General features: G+C 43.3%; 1 protein-coding gene across 1 annotated transcript; it reads right to left on the bottom strand.

The window, feature by feature from the left end:
- Positions 1-8,503: 8,503 nt before the first annotated feature.
- On the bottom strand, positions 8,504-18,393 carry LOC308306074 (transforming growth factor-beta receptor-associated protein 1). The gene is made up of 13 exons (XM_080750975.1): positions 17,667-18,393; positions 15,777-15,994; positions 15,155-15,282; positions 14,595-14,789; positions 13,638-13,792; positions 12,713-12,795; positions 12,204-12,551; positions 11,952-12,009; positions 11,436-11,579; positions 11,070-11,210; positions 10,816-10,975; positions 9,437-9,858; positions 8,504-9,339 (listed from the first exon to the last, which is right to left on the bottom strand). The coding sequence occupies exons 1-13, from the start codon at positions 18,084-18,086 to the stop codon at positions 9,196-9,198; spliced, it is 2,616 nt and encodes an 871-aa protein (XP_080607101.1). The 5' UTR covers positions 18,087-18,393; the 3' UTR covers positions 8,504-9,195.
- Positions 18,394-19,156: the final 763 nt, after the last annotated feature.

The raw sequence follows: 19,156 nt of genomic DNA, 5'->3' as shown, positions 1-19,156 counted from the left end.
AGGGCTTTGATCACTATATAAAACTTTATGATAGGTCAGGGGACTTTTTGGCCATGAAGTACCATATACATGCAGACTTCTGCATTTCTTGCGAGACCGAGTGAAGCCATGTGAAATTTGTGTTGGACTTATTGGCCCCCTGTGGCCTTCAGTATGGGTTACTGCAGGTTGACTCCTAGATAGCAGAGGCAGGCTGTATTTTAAAACCCCAGTGGTTGATATCAGGGGGCTTTGGGACATTTTTAACTCCCTGGCCTTTCTATTGTGGTGATGGGTGTGTTCATCTGTGGTCGCAATTGGCGCTAAATGTCTAATTATGTGTGATCCTACAGAACTTTCTTGACTTTCTCAGGGTACAGTAACAGTAACTTAAGGCGGCGTTCGCTCTGTAATCAGTGATGTCAAGCACCATATGAGGCACAGTTTCAGAGATAAAGCTCAGAGTTGAGCCAAGATCTAGTGGTGAGGAACACACGTCCCTCCTGGTGACAGAGCTTTAATTATGTTACTTTCACACGGGACTCACTGTAAAACCATTTTCTGTGGCAGTATATTGGTCTGCGGGAGTTTGAGGACTTCTCATCTCTTATTGTCAGCCACAGGATGCAGAAAATTAAGATGTGCCGTGGTAGAAATCCTGGAAATCAGGGTGAATTAGCTGAATCGATGTCCTATCATTAACGAGCATAGAGGAGTGTTGAGTGCTGTTGCCAACTATCAAACTTGAAAAGATCTCATTTAGGCTATATTAAAGTTATACCATGTAACTTTTTTTATAAAACAAATCTTAAAATTGTCCTAACTGTTAAATCGCTAAAGTTTTAGAACACCCACTCCGTTATTTTCAGCTTCTGAAGCCTTCTCTTTATATGTTTTCTTCTTAGCAGTGACAGGGGCGGGATTTCCCGGCAAAATGACGTAATCTGTATCATCTGTATACGTTGTGTATACGTTGGCCAATCACATCGCAGATCATACACACATGATACACTACCGGCCAATAACCGACTCTTCAGGAAGTAGCTTCCCTCAGCAACCAGTGTTTACGATGGTGAAGGATTCTTAACCTCTTATTCCCCAAATCCTGCTCAGAAAATTACGTTCTACCACTCCATGGATTCGTATCGGTTGCGGTGGTTTGCGGCACCGCTCCGGTGGTCCGCGGCGGTGGTCCGCGGTGACTCTGGGCGAAAAACGGGCGAAAAACGGACGAAAAAAGCAATACCGCGACTGACCACTAGTTTAGCAACTTACACGGTATAGCTTTAAAACCAATGTGGATTATCATGATGCAAATATCAAACAAACATTTACATCGGCTTGTTGAAGAGGCTCACTTGAGCATTCTGTCCTGTTTGGTGCTTTGTGTGATTGGGGAGAACAATCTACCTTGTGGAGTAAATGCTGGCATTTGTTGTGAGATCCATTATGTCAGTGGTTCTCAACATTTCCTGGATCAGGGTCCACTTGAAAATCACTAAAGCACTCGCAGCCCACCCATCTGACTACTCAAAACGGCAGCCATTTGGCTGCATGTGAACAGAGGGGTAGACTTTGGTGGTGCATTTTCAGAGCAGGTTATGATCAATCAATTGACTGTGTTCCGGCTCAATGGAACTAAGCTAGTATAATTGCGACCGTCAGGTCACATTTACTATCAAAACCTCCACTGGCTGTCTGTCTGTCCGTCCGTCCGTCCGTCAATCCGTCTGTCCGTCTGTCACGTCACGTCACGTCACGTCGCGTCACGTCACACTTTGGCCCTACTCATATCTCCGCCATCGTTGCCCCTATCCATGTGAAACTTTCCACACACACTCCTTGCCTGCCAAATCACAACCTTCAGGACCCCCGGACCTCCACGGACCCCCAGGGACCCCCTGCCACCGCCGCCCAAATAGTGCACCAAATCAACACCCCAACTGGGTAGCTCACAGGGAATTCCCGGGGACCACTGACTCTTGCTGCTCCAACAGACCTTCACCTTCATTGGTTTAACTTTGCCCTGCCCCCTCCCCTCATTGGCCAGAACTTTATTTGGCTTTACTCACCAGTAAGACTCCCTAATAGGGAGATAAGCGACCGTCAGGTCGCAGCGTGATTTTTGGGCAAAATGTGTAGGAGTAGTGTCCAAAAATGTGTTTGAAGAAATCGGCCTGATGGTGGCGCTATATGGGACAGATCCGTATTGATGAGATGAGTGTAGACATACTGTGTGCCGATTTGCGTGATTTTAGGGCAAAATCTGTAGGAGCAGTGTCCAAAAATGTGTTGTAAAAAATCAGCCTGAAGGTGGCGCTATATGGGACAGATCCATGTTGATAACATGAGTGTAGACATACTGTGTACCGATTTGCGTGATTTTAGGGAAAAATGTGTAGGAGTAGTGTCCAAAAATGTGTTAAAAAAATCGGCCTGATGGTGGCGCTATATGAGACAGATCCATGTTGATGACATGAGTGTAGACATACTGTGTAGCGATTTGCGTGATTTTAGGGCAAAATCTGTAGGAGCAGTGTCCAAAAATGTGTTTTAAAAAATCGGCCTGAAGGTGGCGCTATATGGGACAGATCCATGTTGATGACATGAGTGAAGACATACTGTGTACCGATTTGCGTGATTTTAGGGCAAACATTGTAGGAGCTGTGTCCAAAAATGTGTTTTGCAAGAATCGGCCTCATGGTGGCGCTAGAAGAGGGTCATGTGTGAATTGATTTGGAGTATGTGTACAAAATTTGGCATGGATCGGGGCAGCGGTTGCGGAGATATGAGCAGGGCAAAAGTGTGACGTGACAGACAGACTGACGGACTGACGGACGGACGGACGGACGGACTGACTGACGGACAGACAGACAGGCGGTGGGGTGGAGGTTTTGATAGTAAATGCGACCTGACAGTCACAATCAACCGTTTGTCGTACACACTTGTGGGTGGTGTCAATTAACTTCATTAAGAGTCCTTCACCTTAATTGGTTTAACTTTGCCCCGCCCCCTCCTCTGATTGGCCGAAACTTTATTTGGCTTTACTCATCAACTGTTTGTCGTACAAAGTTGTGGGTGGAACCCATGCCACTAACAGGCCTGTTTGTGTATACTGTGACCTGACGGTCGCTTATCTCCTGATTAGGGAGTCTTACTGCTAAGTTGAAGCTCATCACTGTGATGTCACCTGTGATGTCAAAGTGAACCACAGTGAACCACAGGGGGTATTGCAAAGTTGCAATACCACCCTGGCCCACATGTTGAGTACTGATGCATTATGTGTACAGTATAGGCTATAGGGAGATCAATCAATCTCATGGAGTTAACAGTCTGGCAAATAAGGTCAGCTGTGAGATATATTCCTTACTAAGACCAAATATCTTCCCAGCTTTCCATTAGTCAGCAGCAGTATTTGGATCTACTCCCAGAATTCCAAATGAACCACAGATTATAGGTGATGGACTTGAAAATCAAATAGGTCTCGAGATCCAGGACCCAGATGGACAACCACAAACGGACCCTCTGGGAAAGGTACATTCCTCTCCTCCTGAAATTTGCCCATTATATATGAGCATGGTAAGGCTTTCAATCTGATAAAAGTAACCACTGAAGCTTCTGCGAAAAACATGTTGGTCGCCAAGAAGGGTTATTTTTCCATTTTCTATAAACGGAACACTCATTCATCATCTAAAATGGTACCATTATTAGCCAGGTAGACTACAGATCATTAAGCTAATGTCACTTAAATAGCTGAGGAATATTTATTTTATGGTTGATTTCAGGTCACAGCTGTTAAGCTGTTTTGGTTATTTCAGTGAGATTTACTCAAGCAAATGTATTGAAAAGATAGTCACCTTCAGTGTCATGGTGCAAGGCAGGATCAAGGGCCCAAACGTAGACAGTGAAGCAGAGGCAGGACGATTCAAAAGCAAGAGGATCTTTACAGAAAATTTAAGGAATCACTTGGAAACTAACCCTGGGAACTCAAGCTTTAGGAAAAGATGCAATGAAAACAATACTGAACACAGTGACTACATTCAACAAACTGGTGAAGTCAAGTGTTAGGGGAGTATGAATAGACAAGGACTAACTAGACACAGGTGAACTAAATTGACAATGAACGCAGAGATACAACTAGGACACAGTTGCGAAACATTGGCAAATCACAGGATTGGTGAGACAAGACAGACAGCAGCAACAGATAAGGGTACACAGTAACTATAACTAAGAAACAAGGAACACAAGAATAAAGCAGGGAGACAATGACACGTCATGACAGTCAGGCATAGATTTACAAAAGATAATATAATGGACATACTGTAGGCCTACACTATGTGCTTTTCTAGAGTTCTGACCACTCAAAGCAATGTACAGCGTTTGCCTCACACACACACACACACACACACACACACACACACACACACACACACACACACACACACACACACACACACGCACACACACACAGCAGAGGCAGCCATGCAGGATGTCAACCTGCTCCTTGTGTCTTGCTCAAGGGCACTTCGACGCAATCTGCCAGGGAGAGCCGAGATTGAATTTGAGAACCTTCGAGGCATTGTGAGCTTGTAGATCGTCTATTTTCGGCAAAGAGGTTTGGTGTAGAGGGGGAAAAGAGCAGACTTAGTACAGAGTGAAAGGTCAAGTGTATTAGGTAATGACGGCTCAAGTGGTTAAATATCTGAAAACACAAATTGACATGAATCCAAAATACACTGATGATTGTGCTGTCAAACGATTAAACTATATGGAATCTATGAAAAGGTTGTGGGGATCCCTGCTTCATCTCTCTCTCAACTAAGGGGTCCTTGCCCTGAAAACGTTGAAGACCTCTGCTCTAGAAATTGTATTGTGACTTTATGCCATACTGTATGTCTTGGTGCCGGATCACTGGGTGAGTGTACATACAGTATGTGGTCACTGTCATCCCCTTTCAGTGGGCCCACCTACACATTTCCCCCAGTGGCACTTAGCCAAAACCAGAGGTAAAGAAAGCCATGGAAATGAGAGCGTCAAAAAATAGATATGTTTTGATCATCCTCTTCTGCTATTTATTCCCATACATGTTCTGTTACAGCTATAGCATTAGCTACAGTATGCCAGGGAAAGTAGAAATTAAAGAAAGTTCAATCGTTTTAGGTTTTCTGCTACCTTACCATTATTTCTACCAAAAAGGGCTGCAAATTGAGATTCCCCTTGTCTCTCAGCAACCACTAAGAGACTGAAAAATGCGTCATAGGGGACATGATGCAGTAATTTGTGGCTGTGACTCTATAAATGTCGGCAATGCACAGCAGAGCATTGTGCATTTATTTTTTCCATGGGCTTTACTCATCAAGCTACCTGCCGATTGCAGATTCTGTGGTCAGAACATTCATTTTCCCCTTTCAGTAACATACCATTCAGTGTATACAACTTACAGGAATAAGAAAATCATGCTGTGACAGCATGCATTACAATTACAGCACTTACTGTACAGTGGTGACTTTTTTTTTAGCACCGGTCGCAATGGCCTTTTAACCTATAACACACAAGAGATTAACCACATGAAGCGTATCATCCTAAAAAAATATCTGCCACAGATATTTCTTTTATCTGTGGCAGATATATTTTTTATCTGTATCTACCATCCACTTTGAATGGAAAAATATCTGGAGAAAGAGATTTTTTTATCTGTTATCTGGCCCAGTGGGAATGGGCCTTTATTCTGGGGTGAACTTTTAGTGATAGCAGATCTACAAGTCCACAATGTGTCGCAACGTGAGCTTTTAAAGCGGCTATTTTCAGCGAAGAGATTTGTTGTAGAGGGACAAAAGTAGGGGGTCTTGGGGGACTTATCACGCCGGTTAATTAAGTATATTATTAAGTGACTATTTTCTTTTCACAGTATCAAACAGGTGAGTTTTAACACAAAAAAACAACAACACAAACACAAGTCTCAGCTTATATACCTGTGAAAAAAAACAGACAGCCAAGCTCTGTGCAACTCTCTCAAGTAGTGTTCACTTGCTATTCTAAAACTTCACATGTAAACAGTAACATTCTGCAATCCAGACAGCCGACTTCATTTTAAATTTAGACAAGTGCAAGAAGAAAATGTTCTTCCGCTGAGCCTGTGGTGGTGGTGCGGATATTTATAATGGGAGACCAATGTCTGGATACCCACCATACTTTCTTCCATAGCTGTTGATTTTTGCATCCATCCCATTCCCTCGTGTGTGAAATGGCCATCTGGATAGAGCCCTATAGAGATCCAAGGCTGCACTCCAGGGAAGCTGTCGCCTGCCCGGACCAAGCCTACCCACTCACAGAACACCAGATTGCAAGAGCATGACATCCACATGATGTGCAGAACCTGATGGCTTTTTCTGCTGCAGATTTCTACTTCATATGTAGTACACATATACAAAATTAGAATGCATAAATGGGTATTTTATAGGGGGAGTATGGATACAGTGTGTTTACCATCTGTATCGAATGTCTGTGTCTGTGTTTATCCTTTGCATGTGCATGCACAGTGACAATTTCATTTTAGGATTTCCTCAGTTTTGGGGTGCCCTCTGGCCTAACCAGTGTTGTAGTGCTAAATTTGGAAGTGTGGGCACTCCCCGCGCGTGCACGCACATAACGTTTTCGCTGGCTTAAAACGGGTCTGCGCGGCGGGCAGAAATAGCCTTAGACCAGTGGTTCTCAACCAATAATTTGATGACCGGATCATCAGCCAAACTTCCCATGCAAAATAGCTCCACAACTGATATTTCCAATTAATTAATCCATTTTCAAATCTTATATTACCATCTGCTGTTAGTCATGCTCATTTCAGCACGGCTGGCGAGCCTATTTCAAGCAATTGCTGGGTCAGAACGACCTGAAAATATAATATCAACTGACTTGACTTGAGAGAAGTGTGAGCACTCCATACCCCCGAGTTCCCCCACCCCCCCACTACATCCCTGGGCCAAACGGTCCAGGCATATACGGTTGCACATAGGCTTGGTGTAGCCTGACAGCGTGTCGCTGGTTCGAATCCTGATCCCGACCAACGTTGCTGTGTGTCACTTCCCATTTTAGTTTACTGTCCTATCAATAAAGGCAAAAAATTCCAAAAACATATCTAAAAGAAAAAAGGATTTCCTCAGTTTTGAATTAAATATCTTAGTCAGCTTATGTCAAAGATGGAAGTTACATTACAGTAGTTGCTTCCACATCTGACCAGAGGAACCATCTGCGCGTGTTTTGTCTCTATTTGAGTTTCTGTTTTCGGCCATGGTCAACATCAAAGATGAGAAAAACATTTTTGGGGGCTGTTAAGGCCACAAGTGTTCAAAACAACATTAGCCTGCCATGGGGACATCTGCGAGGGGAGGGCAGCGGGGATGTGATTCTACCCAATGTCGGGTCCACCCAGTGGTCAATGGTCATCAGGCACGGCCCAGTGTTTAGCCACTCACAGAGTGCCAAGCCTTCACAGCAGGTCAGCACACACAGTAAGATCCTCAGTGTTAATTTAATAGTCAGGATTTTGACGTGATGACAGTCCCAGAGGGAACTCATTCAAAGTATAAAATATAACATGATACAAAAGAAAAGTGAGAGCAGTGTACTGGATTTTTCTGTGTCACACCCACTTTCAGAACATATACCGTATAATTCATTTATCATTCCTTATCTATTAAAATGTAGGACAAAGTTATTGCTTTGTCACGTTACGAGGTTACAAGCTTACAAGGTAGTCTTTATTGTTATGTCTTGTATATAGGTACGGTAGACTGTTTATTTTAGTTTGGCTACTTAGACAGCAGCATTAATAATAGTAATAGTAATAATGAAAGAGCAAACGTATACACAACAAGAAACGTAAGGGGGGAAAAATATATAATTAATAATATCTTAGTCTTTCCTGTACTTTCCTATGTACTTTCCAAATTATGTTCTAAACGTATTCTGACCAGGCTCATGCATACAAGTAAGGTGATAATTCACTCATTCACTGCATGTCTAGAACACAATTATTCACTCACTCTAGGCCAAAAACACTTGCAGCCTGATGCACAACTCAGTCTACTGTTCCAGTTCCCAAGGCGTCTCCTTAACTCTTCCAAAAATGTATCAGCATAAAGAATTACGTGCAGTTATGGTTAGCCTTAATGACTGAATTGAAACAGAAATAGACAATTACGTCTTGTGTCTGGTGTCCCTACATCTGACCTAATTACATGTGTTTAAGTTTATTTACAACAGGATTTCCATACAGTACTTCTGAATCGACTGGGGTGGTGTGTTATTATTTGCTGTACACTTCTTTGAGGTTCCATAATGATAAGGAATAATGTGCGTGACATGTCAGAGGAATCCATATACAGACATGTTATTTTGTGTGATTTATTTTAAAAAATCAATTTATAAGAGAAATGAACTAACTAAACCATGGTGGCAGATGAAACTCTTGTCTTAATTTGCACTTCAACATATTGACTCTTCATTTAAGCCTGATTTCTTTTAAGTCATACATTTATATTAATACATCAAGTGGCGGCTGAATGCAAGTCTCTCACGTGTACTCGGTTGTTGACACTGATGTCCTATTTCCATCCCCATGCGTACAAATATACATAGCCGGTGGAAACCATGATGGTAGGGGTGCATATACAGCGAGGGAGGATGGTCAAATTCCCTCTGGTCCGCAGGTTGACCAGTTGTGGTTTCCATATAAAAACCCACGTCTCATCGTTGCCCCTGAGTGTCCCCCGCACATGTTCACTTTATAGCTACTGCTGTCTATACAGTGTTCAAGGAAATGGCTCAGACATGCCGCCCTGAAAAAAGTGCATCGCTTGCTTTTCTGCTTTTCGAAACCAGTTATTTACACAATATATTTTCTTTTTCCAATTAGGGAACGTGTCTAGTCCACAGCCTGTGAATTGAGTCTTTGTACTGCATGTGCATGGATGATGTGCTTTAATGCAGTATAATTATTGGTTAAGTAGCACTTATCTGGCCCAATATAGACATGACACAATGTTCAGTGACGTTGACACGCACGCACGCACGCACGCACGCACGCACGCACGCACGCACGCACGCACGCACGCACACACACACACACACACACACACACACACACACACACACACACAAATACAGCACAACACAACACAACACAACACAAGGGATCAGTCGTTGGGACTTCAGTCTCTATGACTCTGTGCAGCCATGGCATTTTCTGTGGATCAGCTCTCCCTTCAGGTTACAGACAAACTGTGGCTCCATGAAGTGCTTCTGACATACCATACACACATGACCCGTGTCCACTCTCACCATCGTTTTTGAGGCCTGGGTCTGAAGGGGAGATGGGAAGTGACAACATGTTCAGAAACAGGGAACAAACAACAATACAGAAGGAGAAGAAGAAGTAGGGGAAATAATTAAAACATACCCAAATGGCTTTGTGTCTGAGAAGCTCGGCTTGGGCCAAACCCCTCTGCACTCCTCCCATCCTTCTCTTGTGGAAGGTCTCCCTGAGGGACCCTAGAAGGAACTGTGAGACCAGCTGGACTGACCAGGAGTCAGGCAGGAACTGGATAACTGTCTCCGGAGCAAAGACCTGAGGGTTGTTGTTCAGCAGATCTACGGCAGCAGAGGCCATGTCCTTGGCGCTCAGGTAAATGTTAAGCAGGGTGAGCAGCAGGGTCTGCCTGCGTTCTGTACTCTGGCCCTGGGCAGCCCTGTGGCAGTAGACCTCTGCAGCATGGGGGTCTCTCTCCTGATCAACTAGGACCTGTAGAGCCAGTGAATGTTCACCTGCCTTACCCAGAAGGATGGCTTTCTCCATGTGGAGAGCTGTTGGTTCGATTTGCTCTGTGATGAGAAATGATATGAAGGGCACAATTACCAAAAATGCTGTGTTCAAATCTTCCATAAGTATCATTAACTCAAGAACAATTAGAAGACAATCATTTGAGCTGGGAGATATGTCACAAATCCCACAGGGGAAACAGAGCCTATAGGTGGAGGTGGCGTGGTATGTGACAGCAAGAGGTGAGTGGAATGAGGTGGTCAGCTGCCTGACACTTCACATTTAAAGGAGTAGTTCACCCCCAAAATGTATTTCTTTCCTATTGATTAGTCGCTCCATGGAGACTTGAGTTCAATAATATTTTTTTGTATTCGTTGCATTCCTAAGACAAAAATATATATGTATATATTATAGTAAATTTACCCCCATTGATTATGGATGGGGACCCAAATGCATGGGCCTGCTGGATCTGGACCCAAATAAAGCCCTGGTGGGGACCCAAAAGCATTTGGGTCAGAATCAATGGGGGTAAATTTAGGGTCAAGGGTCAAGTACATTTACTCCTATTGATTCTCACTCAAATTCATTCGGGTCCCCATCCAGGGCCTTGTATTTGGGTCCCCATCCAGGGCCTTGTATTTGGGTCCCCATGCAGGCCCATGCATTTGAGTCCCCATCCAGAATCAATGGGGGTAAATTTACTAACATTTTTGTCTTATGAATGCGACAAATACAAAATGATATTATTGAACTCAAGTCTCCATGGTGTGACTAATCAATAGAAAAAAAGTCATTTTGAGGGTGAACTACTCCTTTAAATAACCCAGATATTGGTGTGTGGCAGTTAACTCCCTCAGCTATGTCTGAAATAGCTTGCAAGCTACTCATCATGTTATTATTCAACCTATCAAACACAATCCAGGCTGTAAAATGTTCAACCAGGGACTTGATTCACCTTCGAAAGGGAGATGAATTTCTTTCATAAATCAGGTACAATGTTTGGTACTATGTTCACAAACCATATACAGTAGAAACATCATAAAATAATGAGTTCCATAGCAGCTGCTGCAGTTTCTCTCTAGTTGCCCCAACATCTGAAATGGTTGCATCTTCCTTATGCATGACTTGAGATATCTGGGTGACATATGCCAGGGCCAGAACGTTGTGATGTCTTTCCTCCTTGGGGCAGATCAGGGTATACAGTAAGATGTACTTTCGTTACTCAGTGTATTGTTGGTAAGAGTCCATTACATAGAGAATCTGTGGTACCAACCTCACTGCTCAAGTCATGAATCAAGAACTCAAGATACAGAATCATTGCCAGTGGGTAGGCCTCCAGGAACGTGAGGACGTCTTCTCTCTCAAATGTGTCTTGATCATCTGGATGACGCCTGGTGAAAATCTGAGCTCCTAGCTTTTTTTTTTTTTTGGTTAAAGGAAAATCTATATCAGTCAAGCGACAAATAACATGACCTAAAAATTAAACAGAATTTTGTTTTTACTTTTTCATAACTGATTGACAGTAAGGTAAATTAGAATTCATTTAGTTCTGAAATTCAGGTTGGAATTATGCATCAATTTATATTGTGAAACTCTGCCCTCTGCAGTTGAGCTGAGAGCATAAAATAAAATGAGCCACCTTTTGGTTTCTCTGCAGTGCCCATTCTGCAAACATCCACACCACATCTCTGTCTTTGATTTGACTGAGAGTATACACTATGTGCTCATACACATTTGCACATGTGTTGTCATCATAGTGGCCTTCTGCAATCTTTGCCCACGTCTGTAGAAATATAGCAAAGCTCTGTTAACTACACAACATACAGTATACATTTTAATACAACATACAGTACAATGGGGCCGGGGCGGCAGTGGCTCAGGGGTAGAGTGGCCAATTGGGAAGCAAAAGTTTCCTCCCCCACAGTTAGTGTCGAAGTATCCTTGAGCAAGACGCTGAACCCCTAATTGTTCCTGATGAGCAGGTTGGTGCCTTCCTTGCATGGTTTCCTCCGCCATCGGTGTATGAATGTGTGTGATGCACAATCATTGTAAAGCGCCTTGGATAAAGGCACTATATATAAATGGGCCATTTACCAATAAGTACGTTTTCAATAAGTAAAGCAAGCAAGAAAAATCATCTTGACTGAGAACTTACCTTGATTGCATTGGGTTGCTGCCTGTGGCTCTGATAGAGTAAGCCTAGTACAAAAAATCTGGAGATGAGAAAGTCCATAATTTAGCAGACATCAAAAGTAACACACATTTTTACTCAATAAATGTATATACATCATCACATCATCACATATGATGAAACTAAAAGGAACCTCTTCATTGAAAGAAAGCTTTTTCTGTCATTTGAGAAGCACTTAATCCTCAGTATTACAAATAATACAACATTTATTCTGACCTCTTATGCTGTTCTAGAACAGGAATGCAGTAGTCCAGTCTGCAGGCATTGGGCAATGCCACAAATTGCCCCAGGTTCTCATTGTCTCCCTGCTCTGTGTATAGCCACAAGAGGGCGCAATCCACCTCCTCACTGCACAGTAGGACTTGCTCAGTCCCTCTAACTGCCTTGAGAAAATCACCTAGGAAACCCAGGTAATGATGAAATGTGGTACTGTCCTCTTGTTGTAGCATGTGGAGGTCCCTGGCTTTGCTCCATTGGACCAGCTGGGACTGAAAGGCCTCACAAAGACTTGACTCCATGCCTGGGTAGAGGCTAATGATTTCTCTGGGGTCCAGCTCACCTTTACTGCTCAAAAATGCAATTTTTTTTTCATCTGTGTTAATACTTGGAATTGATAGTGTTCAAGACGGTTATTGCTATGAACTGTCATTCCATAAAAGAAAATGACTAAACCACAATGTGAAACGGATATTACAGAATGACATGCACAAGGATTTTACTCTTACATGAAAAGATCCTTGGCTTCTGAGAAAGCCTCCTGGTAAAACTGAGCAAATCCAGCCATGCAAGTGATCGTCTTATGCAGCTCCTGCCAAGTGAAAAAGATTTCTCTGACTGGACACATTTAGGAAAAGTAGATTATATATTTTTTGAAAGCATGAATATTTGAACTCAAATTGAGAGGACACAAGCTTTTGTGGTGGCGTTTAAATCTCGAGGGCAATACGTCTGATCCTGACAATCCAAATGCTACACCAAAAAAGCTTTTACTGCATGGGCAGACAAAGCATAATGAATGAATAATGAGTCATGAGTCATGAGGATTTTAATTCAAGTGTCCTCAGCTCAACCTCTGACCCGTAACCTGAACCACCTCACAGATTGAAACAAATCTCAGACACCATCTGTTGTTCTCAGATGTGCTCGCCATACCAGAGAATAACACACAACACCTACAGTACCAAAGCAGCTCACAACAGCATATATTCCACCTGCTCGTCATGTTTAATTGTATCCTACAGAGATGGAATATGAATGTGGCATTATACATGGCAAAGTAATGTAAGGTTTTGTCAAATGTGCATTGTGCATATTATCAACACATCAGAGCTTACGGTCACACTAAAGCGCACACATCTGAGCTGGTGTAACAGCAGCATCATAGGTGCATAATGTGTCCCTTTCTGTTGATGCAGGCAAGGGAAATGATAGATTAATAATGTGCTTCATCTAGTTTCCCCTCAGAATTGTATTTTAACAACCCCTGGGAGGAAGTACAGTAAAATGAATGTTTGAGACCTAGTTTTCATGTTTACTTCCTGCTGTGCATCTTTTCATTTATTTATATGAGGTAGTACATTGAGACACCAAGTTGTTCTCATTTTTAGACGCAATGAAAGCCCCCCCCCCAGCAGCTTGGCTGCATTCTACCTTGTATGAGCCTGGTAGAAGATGGTTTTGAACTCCATCCAGCAACACCAAGGCCTCCTCCACCCTCTCATGTTTTACCAGAACCTGGATCTGCTCCTCTAACGGCACTAGAGACAGGCTAAATATGGCTCTGTCTGTGAACACCAACACACCATCTGAAACAGAAAGGATATTTTGGAGATAGATAAGAGAACGTTAATAAATTTTTTCTTTCTCTCTCTTTATTTTTATTTTTATACATTTAGGGTAGCCAATGATTTGTCGTTATGCCAAATAATTCTTATACCACACACATTTCTGTGATCACTGCTGTTGTATCCTACTGACTCACCTGTCCGGACGTAAGGCCTTCGCCCAACAATCCCTGCTGACAGGTGCCGCCCCAGCCCGTAGGAGTATGTGCAATGACCAATATCACCGTCCCCGCCCGGCTTCCCTCCCCCGAACACAGGCCAATTATTTGAATAGATATAGACGCCTGACAAAGCTGGATGCACCACTGGGGATTCTAACTTTTTTCCTTATAATTAATTAGAACATTATTGAATTACTTAATGGACCAGGCAGTTTAGTCCATGCAAAAGGTGAAAGTAACCCCCCCCAAAAAATGCCTAATTAAGGAAACAAACAAACAAATACATAGCTAAATAAATACAAATTTGGCAGTTGGTTGGTTTTGCAGTCTGCCATGATTATGTAATAATACTGTATAAGATTCCAAAATCCTTGGAAAAGTCCTTGATAAGGTGCAAATGGCAATATTATACTTCATGATTATGACGTGCTGGTTTACTGAAGATAACCGATTTTAATTCGAAGACTTGTTATTTTTGGCAAGCAGCATTGTCGTGTGACAGAGGATGAATTAGGCAGCCAGAATCAGAGTAGAAGGGAAGCTGAGCACTGCGTGTACGGGGTCCCTTCCACCAGCTCATATATCATATGGCAGCAGTGTACCTGGCGTGGTGCGTAGGCCCCTGGCCCCATTCACACACACAGTCTGTTTGAGCCCCTGATCCAACACGCTGTAGACAGACAGAGCTTGGGGCTGCAGGGCCAGGATGTAAGGAAAACACACTCCCGCTGCCAGTACCTCCTCGGGCCACGGTAGGGGAGGGCGCTGGCATATCCCCGTCTCCATCACAAACATCCCTGAGGGAAGAGAGGACAGAGGAATGATATATCTACAAAACTAATATCCCCTAGCCAGATGGATATACAGTATGTGATGTGTTATGAGGCATAATTCCCAATACATGTTGCCCAGACACTTTCAAAAACGGGACAGGGCTATGGAGAGTATGGCCTACAGCAGAGTTCACGAATATGTTCATGTCAACGTATGTGTGTTCAATGTATGTGCAACGGACCCCCAATTGAAAAGATTGCAAGCCAGCCAGGAACCCCTATAAGAAAATATTTGTCACCATTTGCCAACATATTTTTAAAGTAGAAACACCTTGAGAACGAGTTGCCTGCAGCACGGCATGTGCTGTAAACATTGTGACATCTCTTACCTAAGGATCCGGGCCCGTTCAGCAGGAATTCCCCTCTCTCTGCCACGGCAACGATGACATTCTGCCTGTTATGATTGTGGGGGAAGAGCTCCGTGCTGTTCTCAGTCTCATAATCATGGAGCAGGTACCTGCAGTGGTGGAAAAAGTACTCACATGCTTTACTTAAGTAATAGTATATCAATACTGCAATGTAGAAGTACTCTGTTACAAGTTAAAGTCAGGAACTAAAAATTTACTTGAGTAAAAGTACAAAAGTATTGGCATCAAAATGTACTTAAAGTACCAAAAAGTAGAAAATGTTTGAAAATAGCAGATCTACAGGCTCACAACGCGTCGCGATCTACATGTGAGCTTGTAGATCGGCTATTTTCAAATAGCCACGGTATAAAATAGGGCTAAAGTATTTAATGTATGTTTTTGCAAAGTATAACTAAGCAACTACAAATAAATGTAGTGGAGTAAAAGTACAATATTTGGATCTGAGATGTAGTGGAGTAGAAGTAAAAATACTGGAAATTGGAAATACTCCAAAAGGTTGGAAAGTACAGATACCTCAAAATTGTAATTACAGTAAGTACGGTGCATAAGTAAATGTACTTAGTTATTTGACACCACTGGGTACCTGTCGTTTGTAGCCAGGCACAGACTAGTGCCATCCACAGCCAGGGCCAGCGGGTCCTGGAGGAGCTGGACCTCCTTCACCACATCCCACCTGTCCACGCCCACCACGTGAATCCTGGCCACCTTTCTCCTGCTGGACGTGCTCACCATCTCCACACATACCGAGCGCTGGGCCCAGGGCCGGATCTCCCCATAGGCAAGGGGGGGCATTGCCCCCCTAAATGCCCTGTCTGCCCCACCAAACAAGATGGCATGAAAAAATAAAAAATAATATATATATATATATATATATATATATATATATATATATATATATATATATATATATATATATATATATATTTTTTTTATATTATGCTACAGCTGTCGCACCACCAAAACCATTAACCAACACCATTTCATTATATATACATTTTAAAAACTCCGATCGCCAATGCCATCTCTCTCCCTCTCTGCACCTCAAAATAAGTAAAACAAATAATAATGTTCCAGCCAGGCCAGCAGCTCCGCCCCCGATATGCGTTGAATGCGTAGGAGGGAACAGCAGTCAGTCTCGTCTCGACAGACAAGTACACGCACCACTTCTGGTTGCCAACTAACTTCAGTTTTGTCCAGCGCATTAAGGAACTAATCGAGAGAAGGAACAGTTTGTTTTTTAGTTGTGCTTGCAGCTTGTTTCACTTTAACTTCTGTTCTCTTTCTCTGGCTCTTTCGGTCAATATGCGTCGATTTCTGGTTTCTAAACCTCGCGACGCGAGTAGCACTGCTGCTACGGCTCCAGTCAGTCCAGAGGCAGGCTCCGAGCCGTCGTCGACTCGGGGTACAGCTGCTCCTCAACCCGACCCAAACCCTAACCCCCAATTGAGTTCCACAAGCACGGCAACAAGCTGAAAGCGTCGCCGTCCGCAACGCAGCAGCGGCCGCCGATAACAGCACACAGGGAGCAGGAGGTAGAGCTGCTGCTCCTCGACCCGACCCAAACCCTTCCACAAGCACGGCAACACAAGCTGAAAGCGTCGCCGTTCGCAACGCAGCAGCGGCCGCCGATAGCAGCACGCAGGAGGGTAGACCTGCTGCTCCTCGACCCGATCCATTGAGTTCCACAACCACCGCAACACAGCCTGAAAGCTTCGCCGTACACGACGCAGCAGTGGCCGCTGCTAACAGCACTGGCTTAAGCACAACAGCACCATCACAGCCCGCTATTCTTGTGTTGGCAAGACGGCACGCGCATTCAGCCCGGGCTGGTACCGTGGAAGACCATGGCTGGAATATTCAGTGAAGCTAGATGCGTGCTTTTGTTTTCCTTGTCGCAAATTTGGAGGAAATAATGACAATGTCATTGTCTGTCTAGTGTCATGTCTGTCTGTCTGTCTATCTATCCTATCTAGTGTCATATCAATCTATCCATCCAGTATCATATCTATCATCCATCTAGTGTCATCTCAGTGTCTCAATCTATCCAGTATCATATCTATCATCCATCTAGTCTCATATCAGTGTATCAATCTATCCAGTATCATATTTATCATCCATCTAGTGTCATATCAGTGTATCAATCTATATCTATATCAGTTTATAGTATCATTTGCATTCATCTTTGTCAATCACATCAGTTTATATAGCTATCACACCAGTAACATGTCTGCCTTTTGTCTATCACATTATTTATCATTTCTTTAACCTTTTGTTGTTGTTTTTTTTGTTGTTTTTTTACTTTTTTGTGTATTTTATTTCTTAAGTTCTGTGACTTGTACTGTACACAGCATGGTGTGTCATTGGTATAAGTGTGCCAAAATGCATAGGTTTTTATGCATTTCTGGCGTTATGACCCCCTAAAAAGGTTGCCCCCCTGGCATTTCCTCTCGCCCCACCTACTACTAGAGCTTACATCCGGCCCTGGCTGGGCCGAGGGTGACGACCTGCCCACCTCAAACAACGACACGTGCTGGATCTTCTTCAGGTTGGGAACGGGCTCCAGGGAGAACATGTTGAGGGCGATGAGCGACCGGTCCCACAGAACCAGCAGGTGGTTCAGAACTGGTACTGTCCTTAGCCTGGTCACCGGAACGCTGCTGGAGCCTAGTTTTCTCCCCCTGCCTTCCCTGGTTCTGTTCTGGCTGAGGTCCAGGTCTCTATTCGTGCTGATGGGAAGGATCAGATGTTGCACCGTTGAGTCTTTCATTCCTACGTAGAGATTCCGCTCACAGCACTCGAGGCACTGGATGCTGCATCTGTCCTTCTCTTTTGGGGCTGCTTGCTTTTCATAGACACACGCTTGCGTGAAAGGCCTCAAAGTCATTGTAGACATGCTGAGATGATTCTCTGTTTTAATTCCGTAAGGTACAGTAAAAGCAGAACCCTGTGTGGTTTTCAATCCAAAGGTTTTCAAATGACTTTGCAGAAACCAGGAAATGAGCAGCAAGAATACAGACCATCAATTTTGTTATTGGGTATAAGTTATAAGTCTTTACAATAGCAAGGAAGCACAAAAAGAGATTCTGAACAATGTGTATATATTTACACATTCAAATGAAATCCATACCTCTCTGAAGATCCCTGCTCTTCCCGGAATGTTTGTGATCTCAGCTACATTGTAAAGTGAGCGGCTTGCTTGACCTCCTCATGTGACTCTACCCTGACAGGAAGTCTGTGTCAGCAGTTTACACCGCACACCCCTGTCTGCAGGGACAATTACACAATCCCTCCAACCCTTTGACCAATAAAATTCTTTCACAAGGATCAAAACAATGGTTATGGTCAACATAGATATTTTGAGGTGCCCGCAGAGTTCACAGTGACTTGTAGTTCTGGCCTTGGCCTGTACCAAAAATGACACTGTGGTCAGTAGATGATGTTAAAGTTGAGTAGCATGGGAATGAACCTTGAGCCCAAGTAAACATGTTTACAATGTGAGCAATTTGTCAATCATAAAGTGTGGTCACCTACTGTACAGTATGTTGTGAACTTGTGTTATTCATAATGTTACAACTGAATGCTTTATACTTTTTTACTGATATCTTGGTGTGGTGACCTGACCTCAATACGTGGCGCAAAGCAGAACTCATTATTTATTTGTATAATTATGTACTTATTATAGGAATGGGACAGTATTATCACCAGTAAGACTCCCTAATCGGGAGATAAGCGACCGTTGGTCGCTTATCTCTACAAATAGGCCAAAAGTTTGTTTTACCAATTATCAAGACATACGGGCAGTTGACAGTTTGCCATGGTTACTCATTGAGGTTGAATCTCCATATATGGAGATAACCTACGCATCACACTAAGTCTGACCTCACCAGCCCATATTTGGGCATGAGCAACTTATGTCTCCATATATGGAGATATGATGACATCACACAGTCCTCAGCCGATGAT

This window comes from Nannobrachium achirus (genome assembly GCF_963921795.1).
Source record: "Nannobrachium achirus genome assembly, chromosome: 20".
Lineage (NCBI taxonomy): Eukaryota > Metazoa > Chordata > Actinopteri > Myctophiformes > Myctophidae > Nannobrachium > Nannobrachium achirus.
Note: the sequence above shows the minus strand (reverse complement) of the source record. Positions and strands in the feature narration are given on the sequence as shown.

Bases quoted from the DNA above. Each gene is read 5' to 3' on its own strand.
- LOC308306074 (XM_080750975.1), bottom strand. From the start codon at position 18,086: ATGTCTACAATGACTTTGAGGCCTTTCACGCAAGCGTGTGTCTATGAA. The intron at 15,283-15,776 runs GTACCCAGTGGT...CCACCACTGCAG, and splicing joins TGCCTGGCTACAAACGACAG to GTACCTGCTCCATGATTATG. The intron at 10,976-11,069 runs GTTGGTACCACA...ATCTGCCCCAAG, and splicing joins TTCATGACTTGAGCAGTGAG to GAGGAAAGACATCACAACGT.